At 43.9% G+C, this 22,448-nt stretch overlaps 1 protein-coding gene across 1 annotated transcript in view; it reads left to right on the plus strand.

Annotated features, from left to right (window-relative positions):
* Window positions 1-466: 466 nt before the first annotated feature.
* Window positions 467-22,448, plus strand: part of LOC144770902 (sulfotransferase 6B1-like) — a 288,918-nt gene continuing 266,936 nt past the window's right edge. The window contains exon 1 of the mRNA XM_078655693.1: window positions 467-817. Within this exon, the coding sequence (XP_078511819.1) occupies window positions 625-817 (193 nt within the window). The 5' untranslated portion in view covers window positions 467-624. The remainder of the gene's footprint in view (window positions 818-22,448) is intronic.

The following is a 22,448-nucleotide window of genomic DNA, read 5'->3' on the forward strand; positions in this document are numbered from 1 at the left end:
ATACACAAAAATAATCACACGTCCAATGCTTGTTTTAGTGCATGATGTGAGTGAACCCTCAATATGGGAGCAGAATGTACATTTGTTTTTAGTCATAACCATGTGTGTCCCAGAAGAATGAAACATCCATTAAACTAAAAAGCAAGTCTCGGCTGATGGCATGATACCTGGCACAGCGCCAAGCAGCTCTGACTCAAGGCGCTCTCCACCCAGCCTCTCACAGCTTCTTTCCTCCCTCCCTCCCCGGGTTAACAGCGAACCCCCCCTCCCCCCCTCCTGACGCCCACTGGGCTCCTCACACAAAATATGTTGTAACCTGTGTGTGCAGGGCAGAAGGAGCTTAGTTTGTGGCAGGGGTCAGAGTTCGACAAAGCTCTCCTGGCCCAGCCTCACCCTCTCGGCACTCACAGGCACAGCGTCTCGAAGCACTCCTCTGCACAGTCCTCGAATCCCTCCTCGTACAGCGCCTCGAAGCCCTCCTCGCACAGCGCCTCGCACCACTCCTCGCACAGCGCCTCGAAGCCCTACTTGGCACAGCACTTCGCTTCCTTTCTCTGCACAGCGCCTCGAAGCCTCCTTGGCACACCCTTTCTCGGCACAGCGCCTCGCACAGTCTGCACCGAGATGGCAAAGAAATTTGATGAAATAAACGAAAAGCTCTTGGCTGCAGCGAAAGAAAAGACCCCGGAGGAGCTGCTGTTCACCCACAAGGGGGTGCTGTACCCCAGCACCCTGTGCAGCCCGGAGACCTTCCAGGCGCTAGAGGCTTTCCAGCTCAGGGCAGACGACCTGCTCATGGTGGCTTACCCTAAATGCGGTGAGTAAATGCACTCTTTTATGCATTTTTTTTGTCTGCAACAAAAGCCTGGCGGTGCAGCCAACAACACTGTCGAGGCTGGGATTTTTGAGCGACTGCGTTAATGTTGCAGTGAAACTACACGTCCCAGAATGCAGCGTTCTGTGGCTTTAAATGGACGCACTGGTTATGAGGGCCCCAGTGGCATCCAGGCGATACCTGTGTAAAAAGCCATATATATGAGATTGAGTGGTTCAGTCTGTTGTGACCCCTGCTCCTCAGACAGTCAGACTTGTCTCAACTCTGCTCACTTGTACCTTTGAACCGTGAGATCCCGGCGCTGCCGCCCTGTCAAGGATCCCAGGTCCATGTGTGATCTGCTGCTTCAGTCCAGGCTTTTTCATTGAATTCTGGGACTTGCAGTCTTGTTAATTACATTATAAAGAGGACTTCAAGTCCCATAATTCAACGGGGAAAGCTGGACTGGAGCAACACATCACGCATGGACCTGGGAGCCTGTGGCAGCTGTGCCCTGATGCCAAAGATCACAAGGCGCGCATCGGACACATCTGTCGGCTCACCTCACCCTGTCTGGCATTAGAAACATGATACGAGTGCCTCCTTCCTCAGAAGCCTTTCTGTGAACTTACTTCCCCTTCAGTCCACGGCCATTGGCTGACAGGAGGCCCCTTTACTGCGATATTTATCTAGTGGTAGCGGCTGCTTAGCCGGTGGCCCAGTAAATCATGACTTTTTGTTGCTATTTACCCGGCAGCCGGCTAAATAGTGCAGATTAGTTATTATTTGTCCTGTCGCCTTGTAAATAGCAGAGAAACTTCACTATTTACCTCGTTAAATAGTAGAGGTTCTGCACAGTTCGGCCGCAGTCATGTAAATAGCAATGAAACTTCCCTGCCCACCGGCTGTAGTACAGCAATGAAACTTCCCTGGCCGCTGCCTGTAGTATAGCAATGAAACTGTAGTATACATCTAAACATGTTCTCGTGCCCATTCTTCAGACATTTAAACATGTCCTTGCACATCCTATATACATCTAAAAATGTCCTTGTACCCAGCCTAAATAATCTAAACATGTCCTCCTGCACATCGTATATACATCTAAACGTCCTTGTGCCGATCCTATACACATCTAAACATGTCCTCCTATACATCCTATACACATCTAAACATGTCCTCCTATACATCCTATATACTTCTAAACATGTCCTCGTGCCCATCCTATATGCATCTAAACTTGTCCTTGAGCCAAGGTTTCTAAGCCCCAAGTTTTGGATTTTGGCTATCTAGGTACCTTTAGCACCACCACGACCAGAGTAAGACCTTAGTAACAGTAGAAAACAGTGCTGAAACATGTCAGACAGATCAGTGGACAAGACATGGGACAGGAGGTGAGTTCCCCCCTTGCCGTGTTTGGAAACCATCCTTCATGCTTGCAAAGATTGTGAAGTGGATTATGAAGCCAAGGGGCAAAAAAATTATTCACCTGTACTGATGATTCAGGCAGAAGATTCACACCTCTGTAAGCTACACATAAAGCAACGGTGCCCTTTGTCAGTTTAAAACTCATCTTACTCAAGGACTAAAAGGAGAAAGAGAGATGGGAAAACAATGATGAAGGCAGAAAATGGGGTGATAAAAGAAACTGAAAGAATAAGATAACGTCAAATCAAGAGTAGGATAGTGAAAGAAAGAAATAATGACAACCCCGGCATTCAGCAATGAGAGCCTAGGAAAATGTTTGTTCCTCGGCATTAATGTCATTAATTAACCCTCAAAAGATTGTCACCTACACATTTAGCAGCAGACACCTCTTAGGTTGTTTTAAAGCAAAAGCCCAAGTGCACCACTTCTCAAATAAACAGGGAAAGAACATATACAATCAATTTCCCAATTACAATGTTCTACAAAAGTTTCCTTTATTCAGATAGCAAACAAGTTCTATAAAATACAAAGCCATAAGCATCACTTGTTGAAAGTGGCACAGCCGACGCGTTTCGTCCTTGAAGCGGACTTCTTCAGGGCAATAGATTCACCCCATATCCCTTAGGGTGACTGTTTTAAAAAGAGGCCTTGATCCGAATGTAAGTGGCAATGATTCAAACCTCAAGTTTCCAATTGATGGTGATCCACAAAGTATTCAGGTGTAGAGTTAAATCTAATATTGCCTAATCATAGTCCCCGAGTCCTCACATTCACCAGCGCAGCGTATGTACACCTCAGCCTGGAACCAGTACCAGTAGAACACCCACACACACAGAGCCATGCATGTCAACGTACAGGTATCACCCGCATATCAAAATATTGGTACGTTAACCAGTCAACATGAACTTTCAAGAAGTTTTACCTTAGTTAGGAAATATTGCTAGTTTTTATGGAAATACTACCCTAGTGTGGAGGTGTAGAAACAGTGAAAGACACCACAAACTATGGGCAGTAATCAGAATCTACATTGGACTACAGTCACTAGTAAGAACTTTGTACATACTAGACGTGTTACACTGCCAACACCGTGCCCTGAAGAAGGCCTACGTGACCTACTTGTTTATAGTAAGAGTGACCTCTGGGCCCGCCTACTCACAGTAGCTTTATCCTGAGGGGCCGAGCCCTTTGTAATACACATAAACTTTCTTCTTTCACATATTATAGCTCCGAATTACACCAACCTCCCAGACCTACGAGCATCATAACAGCAAACTTACCCTGAGTTATTGTTTTATAATATAGTACATCACAAACTCTGCAGGATTGCTGCAGAAGGTGGGCGTGAGAAGGGCAAAGAACAAGGACAGCTATGCCTGAAGGAGGGGTTACAACTTGGCAAACATTAACAGTGCTATATCCAGCTATAAAACTATAAAAAAGCAACTTATCTACCTTTCAAGGAAAACAGCTCTTCAACAGGTAAATAAAGCCCATCCTTTCAAACGTTTAGAAATCATTGTTTTTTTGTGGAAGGGCTGGATTTAGATCCCTCTGCACAAAACTGAGAACCTTGAGTCACAGAGGAGCAAGCAGGATTATGCGAACAACACTCATTCAAGGTGAAAATGCACAGTTGCAGCTTGGATGAGAGAAGAAGCGAACAGCGATATGCATCTAAACATGTTCTCGTGCCCATCCTATATACATCTAAACATGTCCTCCTGCACATCCTATTTACATCTAAACATGTCCTCCTGCACATCCTATATACATCTAAACATGTCCGCACGCACATCCTATATACATCTTAACATGTCCTTGTGCCCATCCTATACATATCTAAAAATGTCATCATGCCCATCCTATAAACATCTAAACATCTCCTTGTGCACATCCTATATACACCTAAACATGTCCTCCTGCACATCCTATATACATCTAAACATGTGCTCGTGCCAATTCTTCCTACATTTAAACATGTTCTCTTGCACAGCCTGTTCTCGTGGCCACAGGATCCTCGTGGCCAGCCTACATGCATCTAAACCTGTCCTCATTAAGTGGCCAGACTACATTCATCTAAACATGTCCTCGTGACCAGCTTACATGCATCTAAACATGTCCTCGTGACCAGCTTACATGCATCTAAACATGTCCTCGTGACCAGCTTACATGCATTTAAACATGTTCTCATGACCAGCCTATATACATCTAAACGTGTCCTAGTACCCAGCCTACATAGACCTAAGCATGTCCTTGTGCCCCGCCTATATACATGTAAACATGTCCTTGGTCTATCCTATATACATCTAAACATATCTTGGCGCACAGCCTATATACATCTAAATATGTCCTTGCACACAGCCTATATACATCTAAAGATGTCCTTGTGCCCCGCCTATATACATCTAAAAATGTCCTCGTTCCCTGCCTATATACATCTAGGCATGTCCTCGGCCTATCCTATATACATCTAAACATATCCTGGCACACAACTGATATACATCTGAACATGTCCTTGTGCCCAGTCTATATGCATCTAAACATGTCCTATATACATCTCAACATGTCTTCGTGTACATCCTATATACATCTAAACATGTCCTCGTGGACAGCTTATATGCATCTAAACATGTACTCGTGACCAGCCTACATACATTTAAGCATGTCCTCGTCACCAGCCTTGGACCAGCCTACATGCATCTAAACATGTCCTCGTGACCAGCCTACAAGCATCTAAACATGTCCTCGTGACCAGCCTACATACATCTAAGCATGTCCTCGTGCTCATCCTATATACATCTAAACATGTCTTCGTGCTCATCCTATATACATCTAAACATGTCCTCCTGTTCATCCTATATACATTTAAACATGCCCTCCTGTTCATCCTATATACACCTAAACATGTCTTTGTGTTCATCCTATATACATATAAACATGTCCTCCTGTTCATCCTATATACATCTAAACATGTCCTCCTGTTCATCCTATATACATCTAAGCATGTCTTTGTGTTCATCCAATATACATCTAAGCATGTCTTCGTGCTCATCCTATATACATCTAAACATGTCCTCCTGTTCATCCTATATACATCTAAACATGTCCTCGGCCCATCCTATATACATCTAAACATGTTTTCGTGTTCATCCTATATACATCTAAACATGTCCTGCTGTTCATCCTATATACATCTAAACATGTCTTCGTGCTCATCCTATATACATCTAAACATGTCCGCGTGCTCATCCTATATTCATCTAAACATGTCCTGCTGTTCATCCTATATACATCTAAACATGTCTTCGTGCTCATCCTATATACATCTAAACATGTCCGCGTGCTCATCCTATATTCATCTAAACATGTCCTGCTGTTCATCATATATACATCTAAACATATCTTCATGCTCATCCTATATACATCTAAACATGTCCTGCTGTTCATCCTATATACATCCACACATGTCCTCGTGTTCATCCTAAATACATCTAAACATGTCCTGCTCTTCATCCTATATACATCTAAAAATGTCTTTGTGTTCATCCTATATACATCTAAACATGTCCTCCCGTTTAGCCTACATACATCTAAACATGTCCTCCTGTTCATCCTATATACATCTAAACATGTCTTTGTGTTCATCCTATATGCATCTAAACATGTCCTGCTGTTCATCCTATTTACATCTAAACATGTCTTTGTGTTCATCATATATACATCTAAACATGTCCTCCGGTTCATCCTATATACATCCATCCTATATACATCTAAACATGTATTTGTGTTCATCCTATATACATCTAACATGTCTTCCTGTCCATCCTGTTTACATCTAAACATGTCCTCTTATCCAGCCTATTTACATCCAAACATGTCCTCGTGATCAGCCTATATGCATCTAAGCATGTCCTTGTGACCAGCCCACATGCATCTAAGCATGTCCTTGTGACCAGCCTACATGCATCTAAACATGTCCTCGGACCAGCCTACATACATCTAAGCATGTCCTCGTGCACATCCTACATACATCTAAACATATCCTCCTGCACATCCTACATACATCTAAACATGTCCTCGGCCCATCCTATATACATCTAAACATGTCTTCGTGTTCATCCTATAAACATCTCAACATGTCTTGGTGTTTATCCTGTATACATCTATACATATCCTTGTGCTCATCCTATATTCATCTAAACATGTCCTGCTGTTCATCATATATACATCCAAATATGTCCTCGTGTTCATCGTATATACATCTAAACATATCCTGCTGTTCATCCTATATACATCTAAACATGTCTTCGTGTTCATCCTATTTATATCTAAACATGTCCCTGTACCCACCTATTTACATCTAAGTATGTCCTCGTGACCAGCCTACATACTTCTAAGCATGTCCTTGTGACCAGCCTATCAACATCTAAGCATGTCTTCGTGTTCATCCTACATACGTCTAAACATGTCCTCGGCCCATCCTATATACAGCTAAACAAGTCCTCCTGCACATACTACATACATCTAAACATGTCCTCCTGTTCATCCTATATACATCTAAACATGTCCTCCTGTTCCATCCTATATACATCCATCCTATATACATTTAAACATGTCTTTGTGTTTATCCTATATACATCTAAACGTGTCTTGCCGTTCATCCCATCTACATCTAAACATGTATTTGTGTTCATCCTATATACATCTAACATGTCCTCCTGTCCTTCCTATTTACATCTAAACATGTCCTCGTGGCCAGCCTACATACATTTAAACATGTCCTCCTGTTCATCCTATATACATCTAAACATGTCCTCCTGTTCTTCCTACATACATCTAAACATGTCCTCCTGTTCCTCCTATATACATCTAAACATGTCTTCGTGTTCATCCTATATACATCTAAACATGTCCTGCTGTTCATCCTATATATATCTAAACATGTCTTCCTGTTCATCCTATATACTTGCCTTCGTGTTCATCCTATATACATCTAAACATGTCTTCCTGTTCATCCTATATACATCTAAACATGTCTTTGTGTTCATCCTATATACATCTAAACATGTCCGCCTGCCCTTCCTATTTACATCTAAACATGTCCTCATACCCTTCCTATTTACATCTAAACATGTCCTCGTACCCAGCCTATTTACATCTAAACATGTGCTCGTACCCTTCCTATTTACATCTAAACATGTCCTCGTACCCTTCCTATATACATCAAAACATGTCTTTGTGTTCATCCTATATACATCTAAACATGTCCTCCAGCCCTTTGTGGAAAAGTAAATTTTGCCATGTTATATGTGCCTACGTGTCCCCCATGTTATGTTTTATGTGCATGATCGATATGCATGTATTCCCCCCTGATCGATTAAAGACGCAATTACAGTTGTGTCCATCTCTAGTATGTCAGTTTCCAGTTCTCGTGAATATAACGAATATCAGGCCTATGTAATCCTACGTTGCCACATTTTACAGTGTGCACGTTAATTCATTGAATTATCCCCGTTTCTAGGCCTCAAAAGGGCCCGGACTCAGATTCAGCTCCTGTTTCCTGAACCCTCTCTGAGGAGTGATACAGCCCCCACCTGTATCCCTGACCCTTAGCTTACTTCTTGCCACGCAGTGCCCGGCTCGGCCTGGCTCTGCCTCCCAGTCTGCCAAGAATATGTTATGTTTCTAGTTATCAGTCCAACCCTCCTTCTCTGCATTCCTAAGCTACTGAATCGCATCAATAGTTTCCGTCATGGTCTAGCCTTTATGTCTCCATGAAAGAGAAATACTGTATTAATATTCATAGAATATTCCTCGCACACACACTACATGTAGAATTATGCATGCACCAGTCTTAATGTCTGTTAGCCCTTGCTCTGCTAACTTTTGGATTCTATCAACATGTTCTCTAAACACTAGATACTAGATAGGCTTTAGGTACATGTCGCTCTGACCCTCCAGACTTTCGTCTCCTCTTCTAGCGCAGAAGTCATAGCCCCCAGTCCTCCTGGTAACACGTCATTGTCAGTTTGCGCGCACCACTAGGTTAAAGGTCCCAGCTGCTCAGGTAGCCCCCTCCATGTTTCCGCCCCATTTATGACATATTCTGTTACGTTTACATCACATGTCTATGTATACGCCCTGTACACACCTCTTGTTACACCCACTTTATGCCTTATCTTTCGCGACTGCTACAAACTCCGCCTACTGCTACGCCTACTGTATTGAATGCAATGTATTTGTTTAACTATAAATATTGTGCACTGTTATTAAAAGTTGCCCTTATGCTCCCAGATCCTGCCCCCGGCAGCTGCCATCCTATTCCCATGCAGGCTGTCCTGTTCCTGTCCTTTTATGCCTGATTAAAGCCTGTATACTTCAGCTACCTCGAATCTTGACTCTTATTTATTGAGCTATCTGTTATTAGAGTATCCTGAAAAATAGAACCGGTAATTAATTATTTATTTACCACATAATGGCGCCCGAATAGGGACTTGCCCTTTCCCCACGCGCCGGAGAAGCCACGCAGGCCCCCTGATCCTCTGCAGCCGTGACGGAACCATACCGGTCACGTGCAGATATTTCTGCTTCAAGTATCCCTCAGGCCCACGGAGGAGACGGAGGTTGCGGTCCAGCGTCCAGACGAGGCGGTGGAGGAACGCGGCGAGTCCCGACCAGAGCCCAAGCCGAGAGTCCAAGGTCCGAGGTATCCGGAGGCCCACCTGTAACTGAAGTCCGAAGTTCGTCCGTCCGTCGTCGTAGCAGTCCAGTCCAGTCCGAGGCCTTCCGTTCTTGCTGCCCGGTGAGTACCGTTGCTGGGGTAGTATCTAGACAGGGTCAATTAATTTGTCTCTGGTCCGTGGGTTTGGGTACACAGATCCAACACGAAGTGTCCACCTAGGTGGATGCGGGTCCTGACGTGTCTCTTTATGAGACCGGTAAGTTTCGTACTGTTTTAGCAGTGCATCTAGCCATTCTAGTAAGTTCTGTTCTCGAGAAATTCATGTGTTCTGTTTTCAGTATTCCAGGTAGTATTCTGTCCGAACTGTTATTTTAAATGTTATTTCATGTGTTTTCAATGTCGTGGTATGAGTGATTCGTTTTTCAGTTATTATTGTGTTTTTGTGTATTGTATTGTGTCCAGACTCCAGTCTAAGCCATGCCTCTGTTCTCAAAGTTACGTCAGTTCAAAACTAGAAAAGGTCTGCTCGAGGAAGCAGTTCCTGTCCCGCCTAGGGACAGTCCAGGTCATTTTATGTATCATAAGCATGGCATAAGTGCCATATTATATCTAGACTTATGGGTCGAGTATACTAAAGATCTAGAAGAGAAATATAGATGGCCTGTATCAGGTACATGGGATGCCGAGTGCATCATGCGAGTAGAAGAAGCATTATGGAAAAAGAAAGCCAGACAGTCCCAGAAAGATGCCATCGAGTTATGGCGCAAAGAATCTCATAAAAGAACAGAGAAAGAAATCAGAAAGTCAGAGTTAAGTAGAGAATCCTCAGAAAGAGCCCAAGAAAGGGAATTAATCGAAGTAGGTGAACGAGTTAAAGCCGAACAGTCAGACAGACAGAGAAATGCCCTCATTAAGGGTATGTATCCTCTTCTTGCCGAGGGCTTGCCAAAAGCAACCCCGGAAGCACCATGTAATTTTCCGCCGCCATTAGTTCCGATTAAGCTACGTCACAAACCGACCGCAGCTGATATTTTTCTCTCGTCCTATTTGGACGACACAGTCCCAGAATATGCAAATCCTGTTCCGCCAGCTCCTGTAAATAATGTAATTCCTGTTCCTCCAGCCACCGGGGCACCTGTTACAGCACCTGTTACGGTACCCCCGGTCCAGCCCGTAGTACAAGTTCCCGCTACATCGGTCACTCTGCCAGCACGAAGAGTATCAGTCGACGATTCTAGTTTAGGGGCCGCGGGGGGAGGTCCTCCTGGTACCCCGCCGCCACACAAACGTGTAACGTTAGTCGAGTTACATGAACGTGCGTTACAGCGTACGCCCAAATATCAGTCCGTTGCAGATATCAGACGAGCTCTCACCGAATGCCGTTATGACCCAGTCCCAGGCGATGATAATATGGTTATATATTCATTGCGTGTAAGACGGGTGACCGAGTATTTGGACACCCTACCGAATATGAAAGAAGATCTAGACAGAATATATCGTTTCATCCGTACAGGAGACGATTCAGAAAGTATTGGCGAAATCATGTCTCTAAGGAAAGCTGAGACTCAGCTCATGCTATTAAAATTTCTAATCAATTGTTTAATAAGGGAACAAGATTGTCCGACTAAAGATCCGATCGAAATGAGAGTTCTGACAAAGTGGAGTGATCATATAGCCGAGGGAAGACACAAGACACTCAGTAGTATAGAGAGTATGTACAAGAAAATTCGTAAGGAAATAATAAGGTTTCACGAGAAACGCAAAGCAGCACAAGTAAGCGAGAAGGAAAACGACTCTTCTACTGAAGAGGTAGACGACGAGAATCCTACCAGAATAGCGTATGTAGGTAAAACTAGACTTCCCGACCGACATTCACGTCTAGAACACAAGAAAGTTTCTCACCTTCCAGCACTAGAACAAGAGAATCTTGAACAAGTATTTCAAGCTACCGATCACATTCTGAAATCACGTATCGGTTATAGTGAACTTAGTACCATGCATGAACAAGAACTAGCCCGATCAGCAGTCCGATGGGTTACTGATTCTACCACTTTTCCAGACGAAATAGTGGCACAAATGTTTCTGAAACTGCCCCCAGCCGAGCAGCGACTGGTGGGTATGTATATGATCCAGCACCTCATTACACTGTATGAGGGACAACATTCTGATCCAGGTCCGTTACATGATGTTCTGAACGAGTTACTCCAATATAGATGGAAAGGTCTAGGTACCGATTTAATTAGTGTCATTCTAGAACAGCGCCACAAATATAGAACGTTTCTGAACCCGCATTTTGTTCACGTCTCACCTCCAGAAAGTAAACCATTTTACATAGATAGACAGCATCCGTTACGAGAAGTACACCCAGTTAGGACAACGGGTGGTGAAATGCAACGAGTATTTGTTTACACCCCTATCACAAAGATGGAACTCTTAGAGATGAAGAAATTAATTCCCTGTCACGACAAAGATCCAGCAGGGTTCCATCGAGAATTAAAAGACATGCTCCGTATGGGAGAATACACGTATCCAGATATCATTAAAATGTTAAAGGTCCTGTTGCCCGCAGGGGTATATGAGAAACTCAAGGAAAAAGAATGGGAGGTGGGAGAGAAAAAGATTGATTGGACAGCTCTAGAAGCTGAAGATAAAATACGAGTACCAGGTACCGGTCTTGGGGAGAAATGTAAAGAATTGCCCGAGTTATTGATTCAAGTTTTGCCAAGATTACTAGCCACGAAAAAGGAAGATTGGGATGCAATCTCAGCATGCAAACAGAAACAGGATGAAGACACTAGTGATTTTTATTCTAGATTCGAAAAATGTTTCATTATCAACAGTGGTTTGAAGACAGGTAGCGAGTCATACCCTCATCTTTTTGTTACTAAACTAGTCGAGAATTCAAGTCCACAAGTTAAAAATCGAGTTTTGAAAGTCGAAAGTACCTGGCAAGCTAGTACCCCGTCACAAATGCTTCAGATGCTCCAGTATCACCAGAATAGAATCAGGGAAGAGCAAGAACACGAAAGGAAACGTATGAAAGATACGAAAATGAAAGTACTAGTTGCACAATCTGTTCCACAAGACAGTCAGAAGAGGGGTCCGAATCAAGCCAGTCATCCTGCAGCTCCCGTTAAAGGGACATGCAATTATTGTAAACAGCCAGGTCATTTTATAAACGAGTGTGCAGTTCTGAAACACAACATAGCAACTGGTAAGACTAAAGAAAGACCACGTCCGCCTAGACAAGAACAAGTTTCACCGACTTCTCAGCCACTACAGAATGCACAACAGATAGTTCCAGCACCGCAGCCTATCGCTGCAACACAGCATGTTACACAGCAGATGTACCAGTATGCCCAGACAGAGTATCCAGAGTATCAACAGTATTCATGAAACAGCCTAGAGAGGGAGGTAGGCTTGCCTCTCATCGAGATACCTGTAGATCAAGAGGGTCCCTATGTACACAGTCAAGTATTGGGGAAAGACAGAAAGTTTTTGATTGATACAGGGGCAAGTAGGACTACTATCAGTCATGACGAGGTTCCAGGGGCTTCGCTCTCAGGCTCTAGAAATGTTTCCCTGGGATTTTCAGGAAAGCCTATTGTAAACGAGATTTCAAAGCCAGTTACTCTAGAAGTTGGTCCATTGTCCCGAACTACTGATTTGTTACTTACGAAATCGTGTCCAGAAAATTTGTTAGGTATTAAAACATTGAAAGAATTAGGTGCAGTTATTTGCTGTTCCCCAGAAGGAATACGATTGTTCTTAAGGGACTTTAAAGGTCACTATGTATTACGCGATTTTGATCCAAGATTATCAAATGTACCACAGCATTTATGGGCGCAAGGTCCAACTGATGTAGGTTTTATGCAAATCACACCCCATCGTGTGACTCTCAAGCAAGGTATAGTCCTGCCACGGATCAGACAGTACAGATTGCCACCTGAGGCTGTAGCAGCCTTATCCAAAATTATTGACGAGCTCATTGCTCAAGGAGTGGTTGTAGAAACTGACTCCAATGTATGTAATTCTCCTATCATTCCAGTCATGAAACGTACTGATCCAAATGCACCTCCAGTATATCGATTAGTGATTGACCTTCGAGAACTTAATAAATGTATCATACCTCAGTATCCAGTAGTCCCAGATATTTCATCCCTATTAACAGCCATTGATTCTGAAGCTACATTTTTTACTGTAATAGACCTCAAAAATGCATTTTTCAGTGTTCCCATTCATCCAGACAGCCAGTACCTTTTCGGTTTTTGTTTAAATGGAAGGAGCTATAAATTCACACGAGCTCCTCAAGGTTTCACAGAAAGTCCTAGTATTTACAGTCAAGCACTCAAGAGACAACTAGACAATATTCACATGCCAACTGACACTGCCCTGCTCCAGTATGTCGATGATCTACTGATCACAGCCCGTTCTGAACGTGACTGCGAGCGTGCGTCACTTACAGTCCTGTATTTTCTGGCCGAGCAGGGGCACAAGGTGTCCCCTTCCAAATTACAATTCTGTGTCCAGCAAGTGATCTACTTAGGCCACTTACTGTCCAAGTGGGGTAGGCAGTTGACACCAGACCGTATCCAGTTAATAGCGAGTCTTTCACAGCCCAAGACACAGAAGGAGGTACGTGCTTTTATCGGCCTCACTTCTTACTGCAGACAATGGATTCCTCAGTATGCATTTCTAGCCAAGCCACTGATACAGTTAACGACACAGGAGGCAGCCGTATCGACTGTTCTCCCTTGGACATCTGAACATACACTTAGTTTTAATGAATTAAAGAAAGCCTTATGCCAAGCACCTGTTCTAGCTACACCGAACTACAGTAAGCCTTTTACACTTTTTGTCACAGAACGTGATGGTACTGCATTATCTGTTCTCACACAAGATCAAGCGGGACAGTACAAGCCTTGTGCTTATTTCTCGAGCACATTAGATCCAGTAGCCCAGGCTTTGCCTGCGTGCCTCAAGTCAGTTGCAGCCACAGCTCTAGCAATCAGACAAAGTGATTCCATAGTGTTAGGACACTCCCTGACAGTACAAGTTCCACATTCCGTGGAAGTTCTTTTAAACCGAACACAGACTCAGCACTTGACAATTGCACGTTTAACAGGTTATGAACTGACACTGTTCCAGCCACACATAGAAATCAGACGCTGCAACGTTCTAAATCCTGCTACCTTGTTACCGTCAGTTACTTCAAATCCTGCCACACATGACTGTGTGGAAATTGTTAACACTATGACCAAGCCAAGACAAGACCTGACAGATATTGCATTACCTAATCCCGACCTGACACTTTATGTGGACGGTTCATGTATGAGAACTAGTACAGGAGAACTAGTAGCCGCGTATGCAGTGACTACTGAAACTGAAGTTATTGAAACACACCGTATTGACACCCTGTCTGCTCAAGCAGCAGAGCTAGTTGCTCTGACCCAAGCCTGCATACGTGCCAAGAACCTGAAAGTAAACATATATACAGATTCACGTTACGCATTCGGAGTTGTACACGACTTCGGAGTACTCTGGCAGGAGAGAGGTTTCATGACTTCTCATGGAACCAAGATTCAGCATGGTCTCCTCATTCAAGCTCTGTTAGATGCAATACATTTACCGACAGCTATTGCTATCATGAAGTGCAAGGCACATACGAAAGTTACTGACATCATTTCCCAAGGTAATGATCTAGCAGATCGAACAGCCAAGCTTACAGCTCAGACACCAGACATTCCAGTTAACAAGACACAGACATTCATTCCAGAACAGACTACATGTATGACAGTTAAGGACCCTACACAAGATGTCATAGACATACAGTTACATGCTACTCCTGAAGAAATCAAGAAATGGTCCGAACAAGGAGGGGTCCAGACAGATCAGGGATGGGTGACGAAGGGAAAAGCCACATGGTTTCTCCCCGACTCTATGGTTCAAGTCATTATCAATACCGCACATAGTCCAGCACATCTAGGAGAAAAAGCCATGTTAGATAGTATACAGAACCTTTGGTTCAACAAGCATTTACGAGCTGCAGCCAAGCAGAAAGTCCGTACCTGTATGATATGTTGCCAGTTCAATCCAGGTAAAAGTGTCCCGGTGGAACAAGGTGGATTCCAACCTCCTGACCACCCTTTTGAAGTCCTCCAGATGGATTATATTCAGATGGAGCGATGTCGAGGTTTCAAGTATGTCCTCGTAGTTGTATGCGCTTTGTCCAGGTGGACAGAAGCATATCCAGTTCCAGATTACACAGCAGCGACCACTGCCAAGCAGTTGGTTCGTGAATTCTTCCCCCGTTATGGACTCCCTAGGGTCGTGTATTCTGATAACGGCCAGCCATTCTCATCTGAGTTGATGAAACATGTTTCCCTTTTGTTAGGGTACCAGTGGAAGTTCCATTGTGTGCGCCATCCTGAAGCAGCCGGTCTCGTAGAGAGACATAATCAAACCCTGAAAATCCGTATTGCCAAGATATGTAAAGAGAAAGGTGTAGACTGGCTAGTTGCCCTGCCAGTTGCTTTATTCTTCATGAGGATGGTCGCACATTCCAGATCAGGTCTGTCCCCGTACGAGGTCGTATTCGGCCGCCCCCCAAACATGTGGGGTACACCTAGACCCCGCAGTATTACAGATGTTTCCAGTAATATGTTGACAGATTACCTAGCTTCCTTGATGTCTGCCCTACACTCTTGTCGTTCACAGGTTGCCGCTGCATTTCCAGATAATACCGAAGTGAAACCGCATGAGGTCATCCCAGGTGACCTAGTACTGGTCAGGAACTTTGATCGTTCAAGTCCGCTGGAGCCTCGCTGGAAGGAGCCGAGACTAGTCCTTCTGACCACCCGTACAGCCGTGAAGTTGGAAGGCCGCAAGGGTTGGGTCCATCTGTCGCATATCAAGAAATTTCATGGAATCCGAAGAAAGACTTTTAATGACAATTCCAAAGACTGTTCCATTTCTAAAGACTGCCTGAAACAAGACTCTAAATCAGACATTAATCTCAATCCCGAACTGAAAGTTCCTCTGTTAGAGAAAACTCCGCAGCAGGAGTATAAGTTAAAACTCCGGTCTAGTAAAATAAGTCAGCCAGTTTAATTGTCTAAGTCCCCCTCGGGTGAAACGGTTAGACAGGTATCTGACATGTATGAGATAGACCCCCATAGTGAGAGAGTTAGTCAAAACTCTATCAGATGTATCGTTTTTCTAAGTTTTCTATTGTTTCTAAGTTTGATGGTTACCTGCACAAGTTATGCATTGCATTTATGTTTTCCAATTTCTCATGTAAATAAGTTTTCTAATGCTACAGTAGAGCACACATTTAGTGATCTGCCTCCTCACGAGTTATCCTATCGTCTTGCTATGCGTAATAATACATTCATCAGAATGTTACACTATTCACACCAGACCAGCAATGCCACTAATTGTTGGGTGTGTGGTCGACTCCCCCCTTTCCAGACACCGAAGGGAGTTCTGCCACTCTTTCCTTATCCGTTTTCACATAATGGTTCGTGTGGAGCATGGTCCATGTTAACGTCATCTTCAAATGATATGTCCCTTCTGAATAGAACATGTTTTCCAGACAAGCAAGGTCTAAATCTAGAAAATGAGGTTTATAATTTAGGTAATTATTCTTCGAATTTTATGGTCCTGAATGTTCAGTCTGATACTACTCCAGACTTACCTGCTATTTCAGTACTACCAGTCAAAGGCGAATTATGTGTCAGAAATAATGGTTCCGCACATGTAGGACATAGTGATTGTACTACTACTGTCGAGTATAGTGACAGTGGGAAATCTATTTTCAAAGTTTCACGTCATTCTTATTTTGTTTGTGGTCAGACTGCATATATTCGTCTGCCCCTCGATTGGGATGGAACATGTTACATTGCCTTTCTACTGCCACCAGTATTTCTAGCCCCATCTGATTATCACAGAAACACACATCTAGTACACGTCAGACATAGAAGGGAGATCGAGTCCCCAATTGTCGATCAAACTGAAACTGCTCTAGAACAGTATACAGATTTCAATAAAGGTTTCTTCTTCTTTATAGGACCTGTCCAGAATAGTAAGTTAATACGTAGATTAACCAGAACCCTTGAAGCAGTAGTGAATGAGACTACTTCTGCTCTAGGTAACTTAACCGAAGAGCAATCTGCTATGAGATTTGTCGTGCTCCAAAATCGTCTCGTTCTTGACGTCATATTGGCCGATAGAGGAGGAGCATGTAGAGTCATCGGATCTAGTTGCTGCATTTTCATTCCTAATAACGCGCCGTCTGTTTATTCAGCTATAACCAGACTTCATAAAATTGCCCATCAGTTACACCAGAATCCAGGCACCTGGACATGGTCCGGTTGGCTCTGGAGTATCATATCCGCCTGGGGATGGAAAGTATTGTCATTCCTAGGTATTGCAGTAACGATCATATTCAGTTGCTGCCTCTGTATACAATGTGGCCCTGCGATTTGCGGCATGTGCGCTACCTCTTGTATTCCTAGTCCTAAGTCCCGTTCCAAGACAATTCGAGACGAGCAAATGGTGCTGTATGAAATGATAGACGGTATCATGAATATAGATGTTTCCTGATGGAAACGTAGGGCACAAGGAGGGTATGTGGAAAAGTAAATTTTGCCATGTTATATGTGCCTACGTGTCCCCCATGTTATGTTATATGTGCATGATCGATATGCATGTATTCCCCCCTGATCGATTAAAGACGCAATTACAGTTGTGTCCATCTCTAGTATGTCAGTTTCCAGTTCTCGTGAATATAACGAATATCAGGCCTATGTAATCCTACGTTGCCACATTTTACAGTGTGCACGTTAATTCATTGAATTATCCCCGTTTCTAGGCCTCAAAAGGGCCCGGACTCAGATTCAGCTCCTGTTTCCTGAACCCTCTCTGAGGAGTGATACAGCCCCCACCTGTATCCCTGACCCTTAGCTTACTTCTTGCCACGCAGTGCCCGGCTCGGCCTGGCTCTGCCTCCCAGTCTGCCAAGAATATGTTATGTTTCTAGTTATCAGTCCAACCCTCCTTCTCTGCATTCCTAAGCTACTGAATCGCATCAATAGTTTCCGTCATGGTCTAGCCTTTATGTCTCCATGAAAGAGAAATACTGTATTAATATTCATAGAATATTCCTCGCACACACACTACATGTAGAATTATGCATGCACCAGTCTTAATGTCTGTTAGCCCTTGCTCTGCTAACTTTTGGATTCTATCAACATGTTCTCTAAACACTAGATACTAGATAGGCTTTAGGTACATGTCGCTCTGACCCTCCAGACTTTCGTCTCCTCTTCTAGCGCAGAAGTCATAGCCCCCAGTCCTCCTGGTAACACGTCATTGTCAGTTTGCGCGCACCACTAGGTTAAAGGTCCCAGCTGCTCAGGTAGCCCCCTCCATGTTTCCGCCCCATTTATGACATATTCTGTTACGTTTACATCACATGTCTATGTATACGCCCTGTACACACCTCTTGTTACACCCACTTTATGCCTTATCTTTCGCGACTGCTACAAACTCCGCCTACTGCTACGCCTACTGTATTGAATGCAATGTATTTGTTTAACTATAAATATTGTGCACTGTTATTAAAAGTTGCCCTTATGCTCCCAGATCCTGCCCCCGGCAGCTGCCATCCTATTCCCATGCAGGCTGTCCTGTTCCTGTCCTTTTATGCCTGATTAAAGCCTGTATACTTCAGCTACCTCGAATCTTGACTCTTATTTATTGAGCTATCTGTTATTAGAGTATCCTGAAAAATAGAACCGGTAATTAATTATTTATTTACCACACCTTCCTATTTACATCTAAACATGTCCTCGTACCCTTCCTATATACATCTAAACATGTCTTTGTGTTCATCCTATATACATCTAAACAGGTCCTCCTGCCCTTCCTATTTACATGTAAACATGTCCTCGTGGCCAGCCTGTGTACATCTAAACATGTCCTCGTGGCCAGCCTACATACATCCAAAATGTCCTCCTGCCCTTCCTATTTACATGTAAACATGTCCTCGTGGACAGCCTCTTTACTTTAAACATGTCCTTGTGTCCAGCCTATTTACATTTAAACATGTCCTTCTACCCTTCCTATTTACATCTAAATCATGTCTTGGTGTTCATCCTATATACATCTAAACATGTCCTCCTGCCCTTCCTATTTACATGAAAACATGTCCTCGTGGCCAGCCTATATACATCTAAACATGTCCTCGTGGCCAGCCTATTTACATCTAAACATGTCCTCGTGGCCAGCCTGTTTACATCTAAACATGTCCTCGTGGCCTGCCTACATACATCTAAACATGTCCTCGTGGCCAGCCTACATACATCTAAACATGTCCTCCTGCCCTTCCTATTTACATGTAAACATGTTCTCGTGGCCAGCCTATTTACATTTAAACATGTCCTCGTGTCCAGCCTATTTACATCTAAACATGTCCGTCTGCCCTTCCTATTTACATCTAAACATGTCTTGGTGTTCATCCTATATACATCTAATCATGTCCTCCTGCCCTTCCTATTTACATGTAAACATGTCCTCGTGGCCAGCCTGTGTACATCTAAACATGTCCTCATGGCCAGCCTACATACATCTAAACATGTCCTCGTGGCCAGCCTACATACATCCAAAATGTCCTCCTGCCCTTCCTATTTACATGTAAACATGTCCTCGTGGACAGCCTCTTTACATTTAAACATGTCCTCGTGTCCAGCCTATTTACATTTAAACATGTCCTTCTACCCTTCCTATTTACATCTAAACCATGTCTTGGTGTTCATCCTATATACATCTAAACATGTCCTCCTGCCCTTCCTATTTACATGTAAACATGTCCTCGTGGCCAGCCTATATACATCTAAACATGTCCTCGTGGCCAGCCTATTTACATCTAAACATGTCCTCGTGGCCAGCCTGTTTACATCTAAACATGTCCTCGTGGCCTGCCTACATACATCTAAACATGTCCTCGTGGCCCGCCTACATACATCTAAACATGTCCTCCTGCCCTTCCTATTTACATGTAAACATGTCCTCGTGGCCAGCCTATTTACATTTAAACATGTCCTCGTGTCCAGCCTATTTACATCTAAACATGTCCGTCTGCCCTTCCTATTTACATCTAAACATGTCTTGGTGTTCATCCTATATACATCTAAACATGTCCTCCTGCCCTTCCTATTTACATGTAAACATGTCCTCGTGGACAGCCTCTTTACATTTAAACATGTCCTCGTGTCCAGCCTATTTACATTTAAACATGTCCTTCTACCCTTCCTATTTACATCTAAACCATGTCTTGGTGTTCATCCTATATACATCTAAACATGTCCTCCTGCCCTTCCTATTTACATGTAAACATGTCCTCGTGGCCAGCCTATATACATCTAAACATGTCCTCGTGGCCAGCCTATTTACATCTAAACATGTCCTCGTGGCCAGCCTGTTTACATCTAAACATGTCCTCGTGGCCTGCCTACATACATCTAAACATGTCCTCGTGGCCAGCCTATTTACATTTAAACATGTCCTCGTGTCCAGCCTATTTACATCTAAACATGCTCGTCTGCCCTTCCTATTTACATCTAAACATGTCTTGGTGTTCATCCTATATACATCTAAACATGTCCTCCTGCCCTTCCTATTTACATGTAAACATGTCCTCGTGGACAGCCTCTTTACATTTAAACATGTCCTCGTGTCCAGCCTATTTACATTTAAACATGTCCTTCTACCCTTCCTATTTACATCTAAACCATGTCTTGGTGTTCATCCTATATACATCTAAACATGTCCTCCTGCCCTTCCTATTTACATGTAAACATGTCCTCGTGGCCAGCCTATATACATCTAAACATGTCCTCGTGGCCAGCCTATTTACATCTAAACATGTCCTCGTGGCCAGCCTGTTTACATCTAAACATGTCCTCGTGGCCTGCCTACATACATCTAAACATGTCCTCGTGGCCAGCCTACATACATCTAAACATGTCCTCCTGCCCTTCCTATTTACATGTAAACATGTCCTCGTGGCCAGCCTATTTACATTTAAACATGTCCTCGTGTCCAGCCTATTTACATCTAAACATGTCCGTCTGCCCTTCCTATTTACATCTAAACATGTCTTGGTGTTCATCCTATATACATCTAATCATGTCTTCCTGCCCTTCCTATTTACATGTAAACATGTCCTCGTGGCCAGCCTATATACATCTAAACATGTCCTCGTGGCCAGCCTATTTACATCTAAACATGTCCTCGTGGCCAGCCGTTTACATCTAAACATGTCCTCGTGGCCTGCCTACATACATCTAAACATGTCCTCGTGGCCAGCCTACATACATCTAAACATGTCCTCCTGCCCCTCCTATTTACATGTAAACATGTCCTCGTGGCCAGCCTATTTACATTTAAACATGTTCTCGTGTCCAGCCTATTTACATCTAAACATGTCCTTCTGCCCTTCCTATATACATCTAAACATGTCTTGGTGTTCATCCTATATACATCTAAACATGTCCTCGTGGCCAGCCTATTTACATCTAAACATGTCCTCGTGGCCAGCCTATTTACATTTAAACAGGTCCTCGTGGCCAGCCTATATACATCTAACCAAGAATTCGCGCACAGGGTCCTATTACAGAGAAACCTCAGTCGAGGAATAAACATCACAGGTGAAGTGAACATCCTACAAAATGGTGCCCCACCCCCCCTCATGGGCCTGGCGGGGGCGTGTGGTGGGGCTTCTGATGGGTGCATCCTTGTTTTTTATTGATGCTCACTGTCCAGCTGCCGCTCGGGGCATCGCCCTCCGGCCCGGGGCTGCCGCAGACTTCAATCTGAGCATCTTGGAATAGGCTTGGACACTGCGGGGGAGGCCAGTTCCTGGGCCAGCCCAGCCCTGCCCCTGCATGGATCTCAGTTTAGAGTCAGTCCTCACCAGTTCATTCCAGAAAGAAAGGAAGAAAGATAGAAAGAAAGTCCCTCCCCCTGAAGATGGTATTCATGGGAGGGCAGATATCAAAGCAGCGGGCACTGTGCCAGTCACTGATTGGCTTGTTATTAGAGTGAGTGTGCACGTGCATGCATGCTTGAGTGTGTGTGTTTGTGTGTAAAAAGTAAAAGAAACAGGCTCAAGAATTGTGCAGCAGTGGAGGACAAAACGATGCTGAACCTTTGACTGAATTATGTGATGAAACTATGTGGCGCGTTCTGCGGCAGAGCTGCGCTGCTGATTATGTAGAGGTGATCCCGATGTTTGTAAACTACGGGGGCAGGCATATTCGCAAGGGAAGTGGCGGTGTGAGGCTTTAGTGTTCCTGGCTTCACGCCTCACTCCACCACTGCAGAAAGGCAGGGCTGCACAATACTTGCAAGAATAAGGTGCAGCCTTGCGTTTCCCCCTGCGCCAGCGCGATACTTCACAGTGTAGTGCAGCATAGTGCAAGGCTGGGTGCAGGGGAAGTTTGTTTATGTGCAGGAAGGTGTCCC

Source organism: Lissotriton helveticus, chromosome 7, assembly GCF_964261635.1.
Source record: "Lissotriton helveticus chromosome 7, aLisHel1.1, whole genome shotgun sequence".
Classification (NCBI taxonomy): domain Eukaryota; kingdom Metazoa; phylum Chordata; class Amphibia; order Caudata; family Salamandridae; genus Lissotriton; species Lissotriton helveticus.